General features: G+C 54.4%; 1 protein-coding gene across 1 annotated transcript in view; it reads left to right on the forward strand.

Annotated features, from left to right (window-relative positions):
- Nucleotides 1-15,499, forward strand: part of GRK3 (G protein-coupled receptor kinase 3) — a 45,018-nt gene extending 29,519 nt beyond the window's left edge. Inside the window, 11 exon segments of the mRNA XM_048514031.1 lie at nt 1,876-2,006; nt 2,502-2,596; nt 3,508-3,615; nt 4,262-4,328; nt 5,337-5,437; nt 5,612-5,678; nt 6,718-6,813; nt 7,392-7,554; nt 8,276-8,412; nt 9,943-10,056; nt 10,649-15,499. Of these exon segments, the coding sequence (XP_048369988.1) occupies nt 1,876-2,006; nt 2,502-2,596; nt 3,508-3,615; nt 4,262-4,328; nt 5,337-5,437; nt 5,612-5,678; nt 6,718-6,813; nt 7,392-7,554; nt 8,276-8,412; nt 9,943-10,056; nt 10,649-10,810 (1,241 nt within the window). The 3' untranslated portion in view covers nt 10,811-15,499.
- The last annotated feature ends 1,403 nt before the right edge of the window (nt 15,500-16,902 follow it).

Consider the following 16,902-nt stretch of genomic DNA (forward strand, 5'->3'; position numbering starts at 1 on the left):
CTAATAGGAGGCCCAGTGGGAGCCGTGGGGTCTCATGCAGAGACTGGGCTAGTTTATTGGGGGAGCAGGGAAGAGGAGGGGCACTAGGTGGGCTGGGGGCTGTCTGGAGTTGTGTCCAAAGGCATGGCTTGATTTGCTTCCTATTGCCCCCCCCCCCCCCCCCGAGGCTTTGAAGGAAAGCATGAGGATCTCTGAGATGGAAATGAAGCGAGTGAGCCGAGGGGTCACCCTAGGTGGATTGCAGCCCATTTCCCATTCAGGAGGGCAATTGCTGGAGCTGGCAGGCCACCCCCTCCAGGGCATCAAGTGGACGGTCTCTCTCTGCTGACTTGGCCAGGGCACCAGGACTGGCTCCAAGAATTGGCCCCACGCTTGGCCAAGAACAGGAGCTGGTGTTGCCTCAAGAGGCAGTGAAGCCTGGGCACGCTGACGGCCGGGCCGGATCCTGACCTCAGGCCATGAGATTCCTGATCCGAGTCCCAGAGGCTGCAGCCAGAGAGCAGGAGGTGCCTTGTTGGCGGTGAATTTTGGCAAGCAAGGCCTGCTGAGCCAACTCCCGGTGGTTCTCCAGAGGCTGTGATCTAGTTGCTCGCTCTAGCGTTGAAAAACAAGGAGATGGTCTTGTTTACTTTTGCACTCATTAAAGCAGCACAGAACAGACTTCTGGCTCTGCGGCTTCTGGGAAACCTTGAGAAGCCGGACGGGGGCTCAGTGTGATTTTTAAGGGGGGGGGGGGGTTCAGCACCCAGGATAGCTCTCTGACCAGAAGCAGCAGAATGAATCCTGCCGCGCTGCTTCCTGTGCTGCCTGAATGGAACAAAAATAAAAAAGCAGCACATGCAAATTAGCTGTCCACATCCATGTCGGAAGCCCTCCAAAATAAGCAGGTGTAGAAGGGGCCAAGTGAGCTTCTGGTGACCAGGAGTTCCATAGGCTGGGAGTGACAGCCTCACTTCAGAGAATGTTGGTTCACCTAGCACCATGGTGGCGAACCTATGGCCCTCCAGATGTTCAAGAACTACAATTCCCATCAGCCCCTGCCAGCATGGCCTTAGCAGATCCCAATTCTCAGTAAGTGCACCTGGGCCAAGGTGCTGTGGGGAGGAGTCAGGTTGCTGGACTTAGGGATTTGTGTGGTCGGTTGAGTAGCTGGCCAGTTTTTGCTGAGCAAAAGATCTTGGGAGCTGCTCATGGGCAGATTCTCCTCAAATGGCCTTGGTGGCCGAGAGCTGGCCATGCTGTCTGTCTCATCAACAGAGAAATTATCACTCGGCCTGCCTTACAGGGCTGTGGTGATGCAGGCAAAGCCTTATGAGCATGTTGTTGTTGTTGTTGTTGTATAGAGGAGGGCAGGATGCATGCAATTAGCAGCCTGCTTGAAGCATCTAGTGGGGCTCTGGGAGTTGTCCTGTGTGCTCCAGAGAGTCGCTCCCTTTTCTAGCTTTTGAGCACGTGAATATGAAACTGAGGCTGCCGGTTTTTTCCATCTTTTATTTTGGCTGGGCCTGATTTTAATTTCATCACGGGCCCTTCCTATTCCCTCCCTTCTTTGTGGCCTTTAAGTCGGGCGCTGCTTTTAACTATTTTGCGGAGTTTTTTTCTGTTTTAACTTGTTTTGTTGTGAAACTGCTGCGTATATTTTAATGGATTAGGTTTTATACTGTTGTTTTGCTGTTGGAATACAGCCATGTTGTGAGCCGCCTCGAGCCCTTCAGGGATGAGGCGGCCTATAAGTTTAAAAAAATAAATAAATAAAATAAATTAGAGTCCAGCCCAGCCTTGCCTGATCTTGGAGTGGCTCTCCAAGGGTGCTTCTTCACTGGGGGCTCATGTGCTGCATTGCTGAGTTTCAGCCTCTTCCCGTTTGCCCCCCAGGGGGTGACCTGCACTACCACCTCTCCCAGCACGGGGTGTTTTCGGAGAAGGAGATGCGCTTTTATGCCACTGAGATCATCCTCGGCCTGGAGCACATGCACAGCCGCTTCGTGGTCTATAGAGACTTGAAGGTACTGCTGGGGGCCCATCTGACCAGGGGGCGGCCGTGGACGAGAGAGTGGCCCTTGGGAGGAAGCGGAGGGGTGGAGCTGGCTGTCCCCAGGTGGAGCAGCTCAGCACGACTGGCCTGTGATGCAGAAAGTGAAGGGAAGGACTTGCGAGCCCTCCCCTGTTCCTCTCTGCTGGCCTCCAGGAAACCACAAAACACGTGAAGTAAATAAATCTCTCCAAAGGACCCCGAGAGGGAGGTTAGAGAAAGTTACCGTGACTTGGTCAAGTTTACACAGTGATCCGAGAGTAAGGTTGAGTGGTGACATCTTTAAAACCTGGTCTCAAAGACTAGTGCTGTCGTGGAGGGTTTCTGGTGACTTGACAGTCTTTCTGGTCGCTCAGATGCAACGGGACCCAAATCTGCCTTCTGGTGGAAGCTCACAGACTTGCCCTGTTGGTCAAACATTTCTTTGTTTCAGCTGCAAAATAACTGGTGCTTCTTGGTGTGCTTCTAGCCGGCAAATATCCTCCTGGATGAACACGGCCACGTCAGGATATCGGACCTGGGCCTGGCTTGTGATTTCTCCAAGAAGAAGCCCCACGCCAGCGTGTGAGTATCATGCCTGGCCTGCCAAGCTGCTGGATGCTCAGAGCTGAGCTTCTTCGCTGCATCCCACAGTCCCAGTGGGTAGCCCATCTTTGCTCAGTGTTGCCACAGATGAGCTGACACCCAAGGGATGCTTGAGTTGTTCAGATGGCTCGCAAGGTCAGTCCCGAAGATTCTAGATTGCCCCTCAGTTCCTGTCGTCCCGTTGCTGCCCGTCAGCTTTCTCAGCTCGGGTCCTTTTAGCTGCTGCCCAGGTAGCACGCCAGCCTGGGTCTGGGTGGAAGGTGCTGTTTTGATGCCATCTTGGCTGGGAAAGTCACGTTCCTGGCCCCCGGACTGGCTGGCCACTCTTCCTAGCTTTTGACTGCCTCCTTTCCTGCTTCTTTTGTCCCCTGTTCCCAACTGCTCCTGTCCCTGCCTGCCTTTTTCCCTGGAGGAAGAAGAGGAGGAGGAGGAGGAGGAGGCGACCTTTCCTCCATCTCGCTGGTTCTCTTTCCTCTTCCTCCCTTTTATCCTCAGCGTTGGGGGCTCCGCTCCTTCTCCCCTTGGGTCAGGGCGATCCCTCCTCTCTAGGAAACTGACTCATCTTGGGATTCTGCCAAATTCTCCACTCTTTTCAGATAAGGCACTAAAAAAAGCTGGCAACATTATCACCAAAGCAGCCTTCTCCCTACTGCGTAGACCCCGTGTTGTTCTGCTTGGGGACGAGAGTTTGGGCAGACCCCCAAGTCTGGGATTTTTTGCTTTGGCGAAAACGACAGCCTCTTGGGTAGAGTGTCGACCTCCGGAGTCCAGTGCTCCCCCCCACCCCTTGCTGGGGATCAGTGTGGTGCTCTTTGACCTGGCTTCTGTCCTGTGCTGCCTGGGCCTCTGGTGCTCACACGTGTCTGGCTGTGTCTGTCTCTCTTGCGCAGGGGCACCCATGGGTACATGGCCCCTGAGGTGCTGCAGAAGGGGACGGCATATGACAGCAGTGCCGACTGGTTCTCCTTGGGCTGCATGCTGTTCAAGCTCCTCCGAGGGTGAGTCCCACCAGGGAGGGGATCCCGGGGGGGGGGGGCAGGAAGTGACTCTTTCCAGATGTGCCTTCTCAACATTTCACATCCACCTGTCCGGCGATGCGCTTCATTCTGGCATCCAGAATGGTTTATTTTGGGGGTGGGTAAGGCTGCCCTTAGGGGAGCCCAGCCCCACACTTTACAAGGATCAACGTGCTGGACGTGTCTCTGGATGGGAAAGTTGCCAACACAGAACCTGTGACTCGGGAAGAGACATAACGGGCAGCTTCCTCCTAGGCCATTTTGCTGGGCATCGGGAGGGCCTGAGTAATTCTTCTGGATGTGGCCATGACTTTCCCCCCACGCTCTCATTTGGGGCATCCCGTGCTCCCCCTTCCAGAGGCTAGCCAGGCTGACGCTCAGTAGAAGAGGCAGCCTTGAGCCCTGGAGCACCTGAGGGGCCCACACAGTTTTCGGGGTATTGGCTTTCCAGAGCAGGAACCACCAGAACTTCTGACGAAGCAAGCTCCGACTCTCAGAAGCTGATGCCCCGAAATCTCGCTGTCTGCTGAGGGGGTTCAGGACTCAAATCCAGCTCCTGTGCAGAGAGGGTCAGAAACGTGCTCAGCCCCCGTCCAGAGTGTGAAGAGCTCCCTTTCCTTCCTTTCAGGCACAGCCCTTTCAGGCAACACAAAACCAAAGACAAGCACGAGATTGACCGCATGACGCTGACCGTGGTAAGGGCCTGTCACCCCACCCCCACCCCCCACCCCCTTCGCCTGCCCTTTGGGTGCTTTGTCTGGGTCCCCTCCTTTGCTGCCGGGGCCGTTCTGCAAATTACGCATCCAACGTTTGGGGAATCCCAACACTTGCACTTCTCCTCCAAGATCTGCATGCAAAAACACTTTCCTTCGCTCATTCCTACAAGTACAAGACCCGGCCGGATGGTGGGATTGTCCTGGAATCACCCTGGACGGCAGAAGAACCGGGGGCCGGGGGAGGCGGCCCTTGGAAGACGCTTTACGTCCGAGTGGGAATTTGACCTCATGCACGGGAGTCCATGTGGCGTGGTTGTTAGAGTGTAGGACTAGTCCAGCTCCCCAGATGTTCATGGACTACAATTCCCGTCAGCCCCTGCCAGCATGGCCATGCTGGCAGGGGCTGGTGGGATTTGTAGTCCATGAACATCTGGAGAGCCGCAGGTTGCAGACCTCTGGACTAGTAGCTGGGAGACGCAGGTTCCAATCCCTTCCATCTTCCACGGAAGCTTTTCTGGGTGACCTTCAGTCAGCCACGCTCTCTGCCGAACCTGCCTCATAAGGAGGTGGGGAGAAGAAGAAGAAGAAGAGTTTGGGTTTATATCCCCCCTTTCTCTCCTGCAGGAGACTCAAAGGGGCTGACAATCTCCTTGCCCCTCCCCCCCTCACAACAAACACCCTGTGAGGTGGGTGGGGCTGAGAGAGCTCCGAGAAGCTGTGACTAGCCCAAGGTCACCCAGCTGGTGTGTGTTGGAGTGCACAGGCTAATCTGAATTCCCCAGAGAAGCCTCCACAGCTCAGGCGGCAGAGCTGGGAATCAAACCCGGTTCCTCCAGATTAGATACACGAGCTCTTAACCTCTTACGCCACGTGTGCCCCCCCCCCCCCCGAGCTGCTTGGGGAAGGGGCAGGGCAGAGGGCTGGGTAAAGAAGCTGCCCGAGGAGGTTTTCTCAGCTGTGCCGCTTTTCTGTCCTGGTTTCTCCCAGAATGTGGAACTGCCGGACTCGTTCTCCCCCGAGCTGAAGTCCCTCCTGGAAGGGCTCCTGCAGCGAGACGTCAGCAAGAGGCTGGGCTGCCAGGCGGGCAGGTGGGTCCTTTCTCCTCCTCCTGGATGCGTTCCTTCGGCCTGATGCTCTGGATGGAGCGGCCCTCTTGTTTATGAACACCGTGCTGGCGTTTTTTATGTTCCTCGTATGAGCTGCGTCCGGGTCGTCTTTCATGGCTCAATCTAATCCAGCGTCCGTTCTCATTTCCGCCTCAGTGCACAAGAAGTGAAGGAGCATCTTTTCTTCAAAGGGATTGATTGGCAACACGTCTATCTGCAGAAGGTGAGCTGCGGCCGCTGCTGCGGCTAATCCGCTTTTGGGTCTGTTGAGGGGCCCAAAACTGCGGGGTGGGCGGGGCCTGCCATGCCCTGGGTCGTCTCGTGGAACGAGGCTGCAGGCCGGATTCTGCAGAAGCGAGAGCCTTGTGTTCCCATTGCCACGTGGCTTTTGTGTTGCGTTGCGTTGCATTGCCTCTTTGGCCTATGGGCACACAGCTCCTGCGTCCACCCTCTCTGCTCCAGCCTGGTGCAGAGTGCAGGTCTCGTTTCTCCCAGCCCAGAGGGGCACCCTGCCTGAGCGTGCGGGCAGAAGGCCTGGCACTGCCAGGCAGCAACTGTTGGGGCAGACCTGGGAGCCAGGAGAGCCACCCCCAGAAAGCTTTGGGCGTGGCTTGGCTTGGCTTGGCTGAACGGTGGTCCTGAATTCAGTGGCAGAGACCATCCTTTGGATGCAAAAAGTCCTGGCTGGTGGGTCTCAGGTAGTAGATGCTGGGAAAGACCCTTCCTGTGCTGGTCAGAGGATGATTCTGGCGATGGTTCAGCAGAGAATCTCTTTACCTGTTCAGGGATGTTCAGCCTCTGTGTCCCCCTCCTGGTCCACCCAGTGTACAGATTCCCTTTGGCTGCCTTCCTTCAGTGCCTTCCGTGTGCTCCGCCCGCCCATTTCTTGGCCCTGCATCCTCCACCTCAGCCGCGCTTCCTTGCAGTGTTCTGCTGGCGACATCTGCCAGCCTTACACTGGTTGGGGTGGAGAGGTCAGTGTCACCAGTGGCAAAGCAGCACGTGGGCTTTTGCCCCTGTGAAGGAGGAAGTCCATGGGGAATATTTGGGGGAGAGGCTTGCCCTTTGCAGGGAAACGGGGCCGTCTCTGGCCAGTCCCCGAGACCTGCCTCGTGGGGCCTGCAGGGCGAGCAGACCTGTTGGAAGGAGGCCGGTCGCAGTCAGTTGCAGATGGCTGGCTGGATGGGGCAGCTGGGGGGTGTGAGCCATGGCTGCCTCTGTGGCCGGCCGTCAGGTGACTCTGTCGGCCCTTCCTTTGACAGTACGCCCCGCCCTTGATTCCGCCCCGAGGTGAAGTGAACGCTGCTGACGCTTTTGACATTGGCTCCTTTGACGAAGAAGACACGAAAGGCATCAAGGTCGGGGGGGGGGGCTGTTTTCCTTCTGCCTTTGGACCCAACCCCAGGGCCTGACCCGTCCAGCAGCCACATCCCACCTGCTTGGCTTGGCTCTTTGGCCGGGGCGGGGAGTGGGGGAGAGGACTCGGCTGGGCCTCTTCCTGACGGGCTGCCTAACCGGGCTGGATCCAGAGCCCAGAGGGGCTTCTTGGGGAGGAGGGGGGGTGGTGGATGGGAGCCAGTGAGATGAAACCAGCCTACTGGAGGAGCAAGCAAGAGACCTGCAAAGACCCCAGCTTGGATCCCCCCCCATGGCAAACTGGGTGCTTCTCCCCCCCCCCACAAAGGCCCTCAAATTCAGCAGCGGCAGCAGCAGCCTGCCACGGGTGCTGAGCTGCTGTCTGACCCCCTTGCATGCCGCTGTGCCAGTGCGAATGGTTGGGTGGGCTTGGGAAAGACTTTGTTGGGACACGGCCCAGCCCCCCTGCAGCATAGGAGACCTTTCCTTGCTTGCTCGTCCAACGTGATGTCCCCAGTTGTGTCGGGGTCTGGTCCTTGTCTGCCCAGCCGGCACCCGACTCCTCCCCTCCCCTCCCCAGTTGCTGGACAGTGACCAAGAGCTGTACAAGAACTTCCCCCTGGTCATCTCAGAGCGGTGGCAGCAGGAAGTGGCTGAGACGGTGTTTGAGGCTGTGAATGCCGACACGGACAAGATCGAAGCCCGGAAGCGAGCCAAGAACAAGCAGCTGGGGCACGAGGAAGGTGAGTGGCGGGTGGGATCAGGCCCCGTCCACACAGGGAGGGCGTGCTCTGTCCGGGGGAAGAGAGGAAGGTCCCAGCAGGAGGGGCGTTGGTGTGCATGTGGGTTGTGGTTGCTTCAGGCTTTCCCGTTGCAGCTTCTCAGTTTCTCTGAAGGGATCTGGTTGGGAGCAGTCCCCTCCTGGCTGGTGTTTACATTACTTTGTCCCAGCTCTAGAGAATAAAAAAAGTCGTTCGGAGCCTACAAAGACTGTTCACCTGACTGAATAACAGCGACACCAAGATAACTGGAAAAACCGCTGAACTTTTATTAGAAGTGCTCAAGTCAAAGACATAACGGAAGCCCGGTCACCTCTTCTGCACCAACCTTACGTGCTTTGTCCAGTTCTATGTCCTGTTTTAACACCTGCTCTGTCCTGTATTTTGTTTATTTTCACTAATATGCCTAATAAAGGCCAGTTGAAGGAGTCTATTGGGACCTGCCTGCACCTTTAACCCCTTCCCCCTCCCGCCCTTGGTGCCCTTGATCCCCAGGTCAGCTTGGACTCTGTTGCCGGCCCCCCCGCTTGTCAATCTTCCTTTATCCCCTCTGTTGTGCCCCTCCCGATGGCGACAGGTGGGGCACGATCCCCTCGTGGGACCTTCTTTTGCTCGCGTTCTGCCATGGAGTCCGCTGAGCCGTCCCAGCTGCTCTCATTCATGTTTTTTCCCCCTCTCCCAAAAGATTACGCTCTGGGGAAGGACTGCATCCTGCACGGCTACATGCTGAAGCTGGGGAACCCCTTCTTGACCCAGTGGCAGCGGCGCTATTTTTACCTCTTCCCAAACCGCCTCGAGTGGCGAGGAGAAGGAGAGTCGCGGGTAAGTGGCGCCGCGTGCCCGCCAGGCGGCGGCGGGGGGGGGGGGGTGTCTCGCCTTGGGAGCGAGCCCTGGCTCTCCCTGCGTCACCGGGGCCTGCAGGGGAGACCGCTCGCCTCCAGAGCGGGGGCAGGAGGCCTGAGGGCACGGTGGGGTAATGGTGTCGTTTTCCCCGTCTAGCGATCCTGGCGCACTCATTCAAAAAAGCACAGACTGGTAAGGCTGCGGAAGCTCTCGCACAGCCGTTCCCAAACTGCCTGCCACACGAGAAGGGTTGGTTTGCCATGTGAAACAAAATAGCAGGGGCCCCTAGACTCAAACTGAGCTGTACCTTTGGCCTGTCACGTCTCTGCAGCCCCCCCTGGGAGCCTGGGTGGGGGGCAGAGTCCCGGGTTGAGTCTAGTAGCTCTGTAGAGACCCACAAGGTCTTTGGGAATCGAGGCTCCATTTTAGCCAGACCCCAAAGGTCTTATTTGGTCTCTGCTGCTCTTCTGCTGCGGATGGCACAGCTGCTGTCCTGGGAGCAGCGAATTCTGCTGCCCCGCAAAATTGGGTGTGACAAAATCGTCCCTCTGCTCCAAATACAGCAGTTGAAGCCCTCCAAAGAGGCTGCCCCTTGTGTCTCTTCATGAGCCACTCCAGTCAGAGACGCAGCCTGATCAGCCAGGGAAACAGCGGAGGGCTCCTTCGCAGGCAGACCCAGGTCCCCATAAAACACACCTCTGTCTGGAAGAGTGTTGGGTGCCTCTGTGTCTGCCTTGGCCAGCCCTTGGGGACGTGATGCTCTCTAAGGCCACTCTCTGGGACACCTGGAGGGCAGCTGTGGATCAGGGCCACCTGGGGGCTGGTGGAAGACCCCTGCGCTGCTGCTCGTGGCAGTTTGGGAAGGAGCTGTTCTTTCCCTTCTGTTCTGTATGGCCCACTTTCCTGCAAGTTGCCTTGTGAGAACCCCCCACCCCCACCTTCCACCTCTACCCCATAAATATTACGCAGTCTTTGTGATTCCATCGTAGGTAGTGAAGAAATGAGCCAGAGCTGTTGGACAGCCATTGTGTTTAAGGGAAGCAGCAGACTGGACTATACACACAACTCGGGGGGGGGGGGGGGTCACAGGGCCTGGTTGGGGGGCAGAGTCCCAGCCTTCAGCTTCCCTGGCAGATGCGGGGCTCCCTCTTCCTTCTCTCCCAGCCCTCCTCCCTCCCAAGCTCATGCTGTGCGTCTCCTCCACTTCCTTATGCTCCACCCATGTGTTGGGGGGGGGGGAGGGGACAAATTCCACACAACTGTAAAAGCAAGGACGGGTGTGCTTCCCACAGGCAGTACCTGTGTAGCAGAGCTGCTGCAGTATTCCCGTTTGCAAAACATGCCCTTTTTTTGTAGCGGTGGCGTCACGCTGTGGCGGGACGTAAAGAGTGGTCTTAGGTGGCGTCTCGTGTGCAGCTCCTTCGGCCGCTGCTTCACCCCACTCCTACCCCCCGTGGGTTGTGCTTGGCTGGGGCCAGGATTCAGGCTGCGTCTGTTTCCCTCCCTTAGCAAAACCTGCTGACGATGGAGCAGATCGTCTCTGTGGAAGAGGCGCACATCAAGGACAAGAAGTGCATCTTGCTCCGGATTAAAGGAGGGAAGCAGTTTGTGCTGCAGTGCGAGGTAACCGGCGCTCCTTGGGGCCAGGAGTCTTCGGGGGGGGGGGGGGGGAGGGGGGAGAGGAGAGGAGGCAGCAGCAACTATAAACTAGCAGCATATTGCTGGATGTTTCTCTTCCTGCTGGCCGTCCGCAGAATTCCTACACAGCCCTGGAGGAGTTAATGAATTGCTGATGAAAGCAAATTAAAGGATAGGAAAGCATTTCACTAGCCCTGACAAAGCATTTCACTAGTCCTGACAGCAGCCTTGTGAGGCAGGCCAGTAATAGTAATTATGGCATGGGCATGATTTGAATCCAGGAATCCCTAGGGGGTGCTCTTACCCACTCAGGTGCTGTAGATCCTTTTCCTCTCCCTGCGGCCCAGATCCAACCAAGGCAGCAGCAGCAGCCGCCCCCTCTGTCCTGGGGTACTTCCAAGTCTCCCAGCACTAGACTTTTAGAAAAGACCTGTTAGTAGTATATGCCACCCAGCAAGAGGTTTTTAAAAGGTGGTTGATAGAGAAGGTTCTTGGGGTAGCTGTGATCTCTGCTGTATGCGATGAGAATACAAACCCCCGCGTCACGACAGTTCTCTTCCTGCGTGCTTTCTTCCAGAGTGACCCTGAGCTTGTCCAGTGGAAGAAGGAACTGACCGATGCCTTCATGGAGGCCCAGAGGCTGTTGCGGCGAGCACCAAAGTTCCTGAACAAATCTCGTTCCACGGTAGTGGAGATCTCTAAGCCGCCCCTGAGCCACAGAAACAGCAACGGCCTTTAGGACCCCGATGGAAAAGAAGATGGCACGGACAGTGTTGGTCTCTCCCAGTTCCTTCTGCAGCCTCTGAAGCTGGGCGCCCAACGGCCGTCAGAAGCGCTGGCACTTTCGTGCACAGGGTGATGCTGGGAACTCTCTTCCAGGGGTCCGGGAGGCTGACGTGGTGGCCAGAGAAAGGACGAGTGGGGGGGGGGGGTTGCGTGCCCTGTGGCCATGTGGCTCAGTGGGCTAAAACTTGCTAAAACTCCTGGAAGGGGTGGAAGGGGTTGTTGTTCCACAATTCACCTGCCCAGGTGCACACTCTCAGTCCTGCCCGTGGAAATGATGACCACCCGTTCCCAGATGACGTCGCTGTGCCTAGAAGGCAGGTGGGCCCTCGCGCCTGTGGCCGGAGAAGAGCTTTTCAAGGCTGCTGTGTCCACCCACCTCGGGGGGAGGGGGTCTTTCCCAAACCCTTGTCCATTCCTGCTGGCCCTCCCCCCTCTCTTCATGCTGTCCCACTTTGTCGATAAACTGTCAGTGTCTGTGGTTTGAAACCATCGCTGCTGCTGCTGCTGCCGTTGCTGCTTTGTGGAGAAAATGTCACCTTTTGAGTGGTTTGTTGTACTTTGCTGCTGGCCTCGGCCCGTCTGTTTGCTTCCCCCCCCCCACCCCACCCCAACACAGCAGAGAAAGGACCCAGAGGGCGGGGGCTGTGTCTTCTCACTCAGCCCCTCCAGGTTTTGTGGGAGTTTCCCCTTTTTAAAAAGGAGAGGCTGGCAGCGAATTCAGAGTGAGTTTGTTTTCCCTTTCCAGTCCTGCAACTCTTTGAAAGCAGCCAGTGTCTGGTGGGTGACTTGGCTCAACTAGCTGGCAGCCTGAAAGGATGTCTCCCTGGAGTCGCTGCCCCCCCCCCACCGCCCCAGCCCCACGGTTATCTGTGTTGAGCCTTTCTGGGGAGTAATCTGGAAGGGGGACACCACCGACCATTTGTGGGATCCTGCAAGAAGAATTGGCTCTCTTCCTTTTTTGTGCAGAAACCTTTCAGCCCCTTTTCACCAACCGGATGTTGATGGGGAACCTCTTTTCTGCAGGATATGATGATTCCCTCTCTCTCTCTCTCTGAGACTGAGACTTACATGTTGGGTGTCTGTGAAGTCCGAGCATGGTGCACCTTTTTCTTGGTCGTTCCTTCCCTGATTCTGTGGCCCAGAGAGTTTGAAAATGGTGCCCTTTCAAACTAAGCAAGCGAAGGTCCTCCAGGCCCAGAGTTGCGATCAGAATGTCCTGCCCTGGCTTGTCTGGTCTTGGGAGAGGGTGGATGTTCATGGGTCAGAATGGCGGGGGCGGGGGTGTGTGTGTGTCTGGAGCAGTGTCGGCACAGGGAACTTCTGGTCCCACCCTCCTTTGTGTTGGACAAAACTTTAATTTTGTATTGACCTCCTGAGTTTGGCAAATGGCGCTTAAAGAAACATTCCGGATGGTCTTTATGAAGATTATTGATTTTACGAACAGCCCAGGTTCCACCTTCGGTTGCAGTTTGGCTGAGTTCAGTGTTCTGTGCCCGGGCTTTCTGCACGATGCCAGAGCTTCAGTGCGCACGTGACACTCCCCTGCTGTCATGGAGTTCTACTGACATGTTGGTGTCAAGCACCACATTGGGGCGCATGCTCCTGTCCTTGCCTGGGGCTGCTGGGGATGTAGAGGTGAATTCAGACACACCTGAATGCTGTCCTGCAAGCATCCATCAAGGTGACAAAAGGCATTTTCTGCCTGCAGCCCTTGGACTAGAGTGGTGTTTGCATCTGGTGTATGATTGACAGCAGAACCCCCAGGTGGCCCTTTAAAAACCTAACTCCCGCACTTGCTCTTCTTGGAGGCTCTGCTAGGAAGGCCTGCTGGGCAGGGGCACCCCAATCCCTCCAGCCTGGGCCAGGCCTCCTCTCATCCCGGCCGGTTCCTGGCCATTCCTTGAGGCAACGCTCGGCTGTCCTTGGCTGCCCTGTGCACCCCCTCTGGGCACAAGGGGAGCAGCCCTTTGGGTGTGCCCTTGTTCCTGGCACCCGGGAGTTGGGGTCGTGTATCTTTTCTGTGTGTCACTTTTTTTTATGTTTGTGTTGATTTTAGCTGAGCGTTGTTTTACAAGCCCTCTGCGTTAATAGCCCCATTTCTGAAAGTCTGAAGATCCTGAGTGTGTGTAATGTTGGCTCCTGTTCTAGTGAGGAGGGAGCTCCATCTGCAGTTAGAAGTTGCGAAGTGTGGCTTTCCTTAGGGAATGAACTTTTATGAAGAAAATGTTAATTTGACAATGATGCTGGGCCAACACTTGAACGGACTGTACTTTTGTACGCAGTGACCTCATTTTTTGTAACCGTTGAAGTAAGCTATGATTTAAAATAGTCTGGATTTAGATTTCTGTGTTGTTTCAGAGGCAGCTAAAATACTTGGTAGTATAGAAATGTTTGGTTTTTTTGTTTCCACTTTTTGTGAATTGTCAATAGGAAGAAAGAATAATATGAATGTTTATTATATTTAATTTCAGATTTGTTACCTTATAGGATGCAGTCGCAATTTATCTGAGGCTTGTGTTGAATCTTTTATCTGTGTCTTGGTTCAACTGCTGTGTGTCTGTCAAAGAAACGGCATTTTCTCCTGCTCCAGTGGGAAGGGTGTTTGTCCCTTTGTGATCTGCAGAGCCCTGCGGCTGCTTGAATTTTGACTCTGTTGATTTCAGTGGGATTTGAGTGCTGCTAACTTTTCTCTGGAGCTGGGTGTGTGTGTGGATGGATGGGGCGGAGATGGATGATTGTTAAAAGCTAAGAAAAAGATAACTTGTGCACACAAAGTGTGTCATGCAAAAAGGTTTTCAGTGGTGTTGCTACTGTAGGTTCTGGGTTGTTTAAAGCCTTCTTGGGCCCACAGAAGATTGGGGAGGGGAATTATACAGCTAGGCAAAAATAAGATAAATTGTGCGCAAGGCCTGGTCGTTCTGTTCACATTATGGCGTCCTCTAAGGTACCATTAAACTGCCTCGTTGAGCAGCAGCATTTAAGTAGAGACCCAAAAATGGCACCAACCACCAGGTGAAATAAGTTTTTTTTTTTAATTTGGGAAGGTTACTCACCTGCAATATTTCTAGGTCAGGAATCTGAAACCATCTGAGAGAGCTTGCCATTTCCTTCATGTCCCAAAAAGCACAACGTTGCAAAACCTTCAGGTGGTTTAGAAAGTATGTTGCAATAATAATGAAGAGCATTTTAATATTTTTATCTGTCTTGTTGCGTGTTCACTGCTTGTGGTGATTTTATCACTGGAGGAAGGAACCTTCGGGTTGTCGCTGGCTGCTCTGTGGAGTATCCTTTGGGCCGGGCTGGACGGCACAAAGTCGGAAGCCCCTGTTCTTGTGTGAGGGGGGAGGGGGTTGCATGGATTGTGTGCCTGCCATTCTCCCCTCTGCCCAAGAACCCCTGAACATGCACTGATGGGGAAAGGGTGGCAGATGTCCCCTCCCACACTCCTGCAAAGGTGATGATGGGGGGGGGGAGTGCCCATAAGCCCAGCCTCTGGCCCCGTCCATTGTAGCAGCTGAGCATGCGGACAGACCTCCTTCCTCTGTCTTTAAACTCTACTGCGCATGCGCAAAGCTTGCATCAATTTAAGATGAGTGTCATGAAAGCACCACGTTGTGCATGTGCAAAGTCATTCCAGAGAAACGTTCTGCATATCTTTGTACACGTCTTGCCCTGCAACAGTGAAGGTTTTTGTTTGGAATTGGCAGCATCAGATTTCCGATTGGCAACGTTTGCAGTGTCCTGTCTGTGAGCATAACGTTTTCAGTTTTTATCTGGTGCTAGCAACAGGGAAATTGTGGCTTGGCACACAGCCTGTGAAGGCTGCGGCACTTAAATTAGGACTGGGATGCTGTGTTAACAAAAGAGTTTTGGACAAGGCCTTTCCAATGGTCCCTTTAGCACCTGGGAATGGATGCCTTCCAAATCTGTAGGTGTGTGAACTGCAGCCTGAAGCTTATATTTCCTTCGTTCTACACAATCTCGACGAAGCAACATTCCGGAATAGCGATCATTTGGATCTATGGCATACTTCTTGTTCTTAAGAGAGAAAATATTTGAACTGTGCTGCTGAAATTCTTTTGGATGTTGATGAAAGGAAGAAGTTGCTGGTCACGTACATTTTAAAAAACCTTGAAGTGTATTCACTATTACATTTTTAGCATTGTACAAAGATGGGGGGAAATATATCTAAATATATTGAAAAAAATATGTATATTTGAAAGATCCACTGCAGTTCATAAGGGTTTTCTTTCTATTGCTGGTTGCCTGCTGATATTATATTCCATGATGTAAATATTATATAGTTAGGCACTACTGAATATTTGGGTGTATCAATACATTTGTTATGTTGATTTTTTTAAAAAAAATGTGTTAAAAGTAATAATCACAGCTTTATTTTTGTCATTGTGTCAGGTTACTGCCATCTCAGAGCCCCAAGAATTCTATTTTGACAGAGATTTGTTATTTATTTCAAATCCACACATTTATTCTGTTTATTTCATGTTCCTTTTCTTGCATATGTGTTATTTAAGTGGCAGCAAGTCCTTTTCTGGTTGGAACCCAAAAGCGTTATTCTGGTTTTCATAAATTCATTCCAGTAACAAGCCTGTTGTTCTGTCTCTATTAAAAGAAACCGAGAGTCTCTCTCTTCTTTTTCTTTGCCTTGTTGAGGCATGGAGGAGTCTTGTCGAAGGCTGTCATGGCCGGAACCACTGGGGTGCTGTGGGGTTTCTGGGCAGTATGCTCCAGTACCTCCACAGATGCAGGCGAAACATCAGGAGAAAAATGCTACTGGAGCATGGCCATACAGCCCAGAAACCCCACAGCACCCCAGTATGGAGGAGTGTTTAAAGGGGACCGGCTGTGTGACCCAACAAGATGCCATGGAAACCTGAATGCTGGCCCCAGAGGACTGCTTTCGGGCTGCTGGGGCACTTTCCTCGGCCCCCTGGCCACGCTTCTTTTCCAGCACTGGTTTGCACTGTCTGGGCGGAGCTAATTGTGTGTTGGAGATTTGCTGTTGGGACTCCAGGCCACCCCCCATTTCTGGCCAGGAGGGATAAGCAGGGAAGTCTAGAACATCTCAGGTGGTATCCCCTCTACTGTGACTGGCATCCCTGTGGGTGGGTGGGGGATCAAAGTGGGAGGGAAAGGAGCACCCAGTCCCCCCCCCCCATCATAAGAGACAAAGCCCCAGTGATGGCTTTCTGGAGGGCAGGTCTTCACGCCAGACGGCCGCTCAGCTGGGAATCCCCTGGACGGATCATTTGTACGAGAAGGTCACTAATGGGAGCTCCTGTAGGTGCAAACCTTTGGCTGAAAGACACCATGGAAATAAACACCATCTATCTGCGCCTGACCCTTCCGGCCTTTCTTTGCCTTCTGGCCCTGTGGGCTTGAAACTGGAGGGACTCGTTGCTGCGGAGGTGAATCTTTTGTTGCCTGTGGCTGTTAAGGGCCTCCATCGGCAGCCCCCTGAGACGTTCCTCTCCTGCACCTGCTGGAAGTCCCCCCCCCTCCCCTGGCACGAGGGGATGTGCTGAGATCATAGAAGCCAACAGAAGTTTCCGGGTATGGGCTGCTGAGAGTCAGCGCGGTGAGATCCCTTCTGAAGGGAGCTTTGCCTCTTGAAGGCCTATGCCCTGGAGATCTTGATCCCCGAGGACTGGAATCTAGCCGTGCAGACCCACACAGCTCCCCTCTGAAACTGTTAAGGCCACATGGATTCATGACCCCGCCTCCCCCTCCTTAGGACTGTGTCAAGTCTGGCCTGATACTGCTGGCCACCTTGCAAGGCTGCCCGAGGCCCCGTGTCCTTGGGGTGGTCGGAACAGAAGGAGGTGTTGCCTGGATGCAGTTCTTGGCTTTTAGTTTTCTGGCCCTCGCCTGAGTTGCAGAGGCATTTGGGGGGGTTGGAAGGAACCATGAAGTTGCCAGCTGGAGTGGCTGAGCTTTTCAGAGGACTCCAGGGGGATCACTCTGCACTGCAGGCAGGAGGCGGGGCCTGGTGCCGTCTTCTGGGGACCTCGTCGGAAGTGCAGGGAC

Source organism: Sphaerodactylus townsendi, linkage group LG13, assembly GCF_021028975.2.
Source record: "Sphaerodactylus townsendi isolate TG3544 linkage group LG13, MPM_Stown_v2.3, whole genome shotgun sequence".
NCBI classification, from domain to species: Eukaryota; Metazoa; Chordata; class Lepidosauria; order Squamata; family Sphaerodactylidae; genus Sphaerodactylus; species Sphaerodactylus townsendi.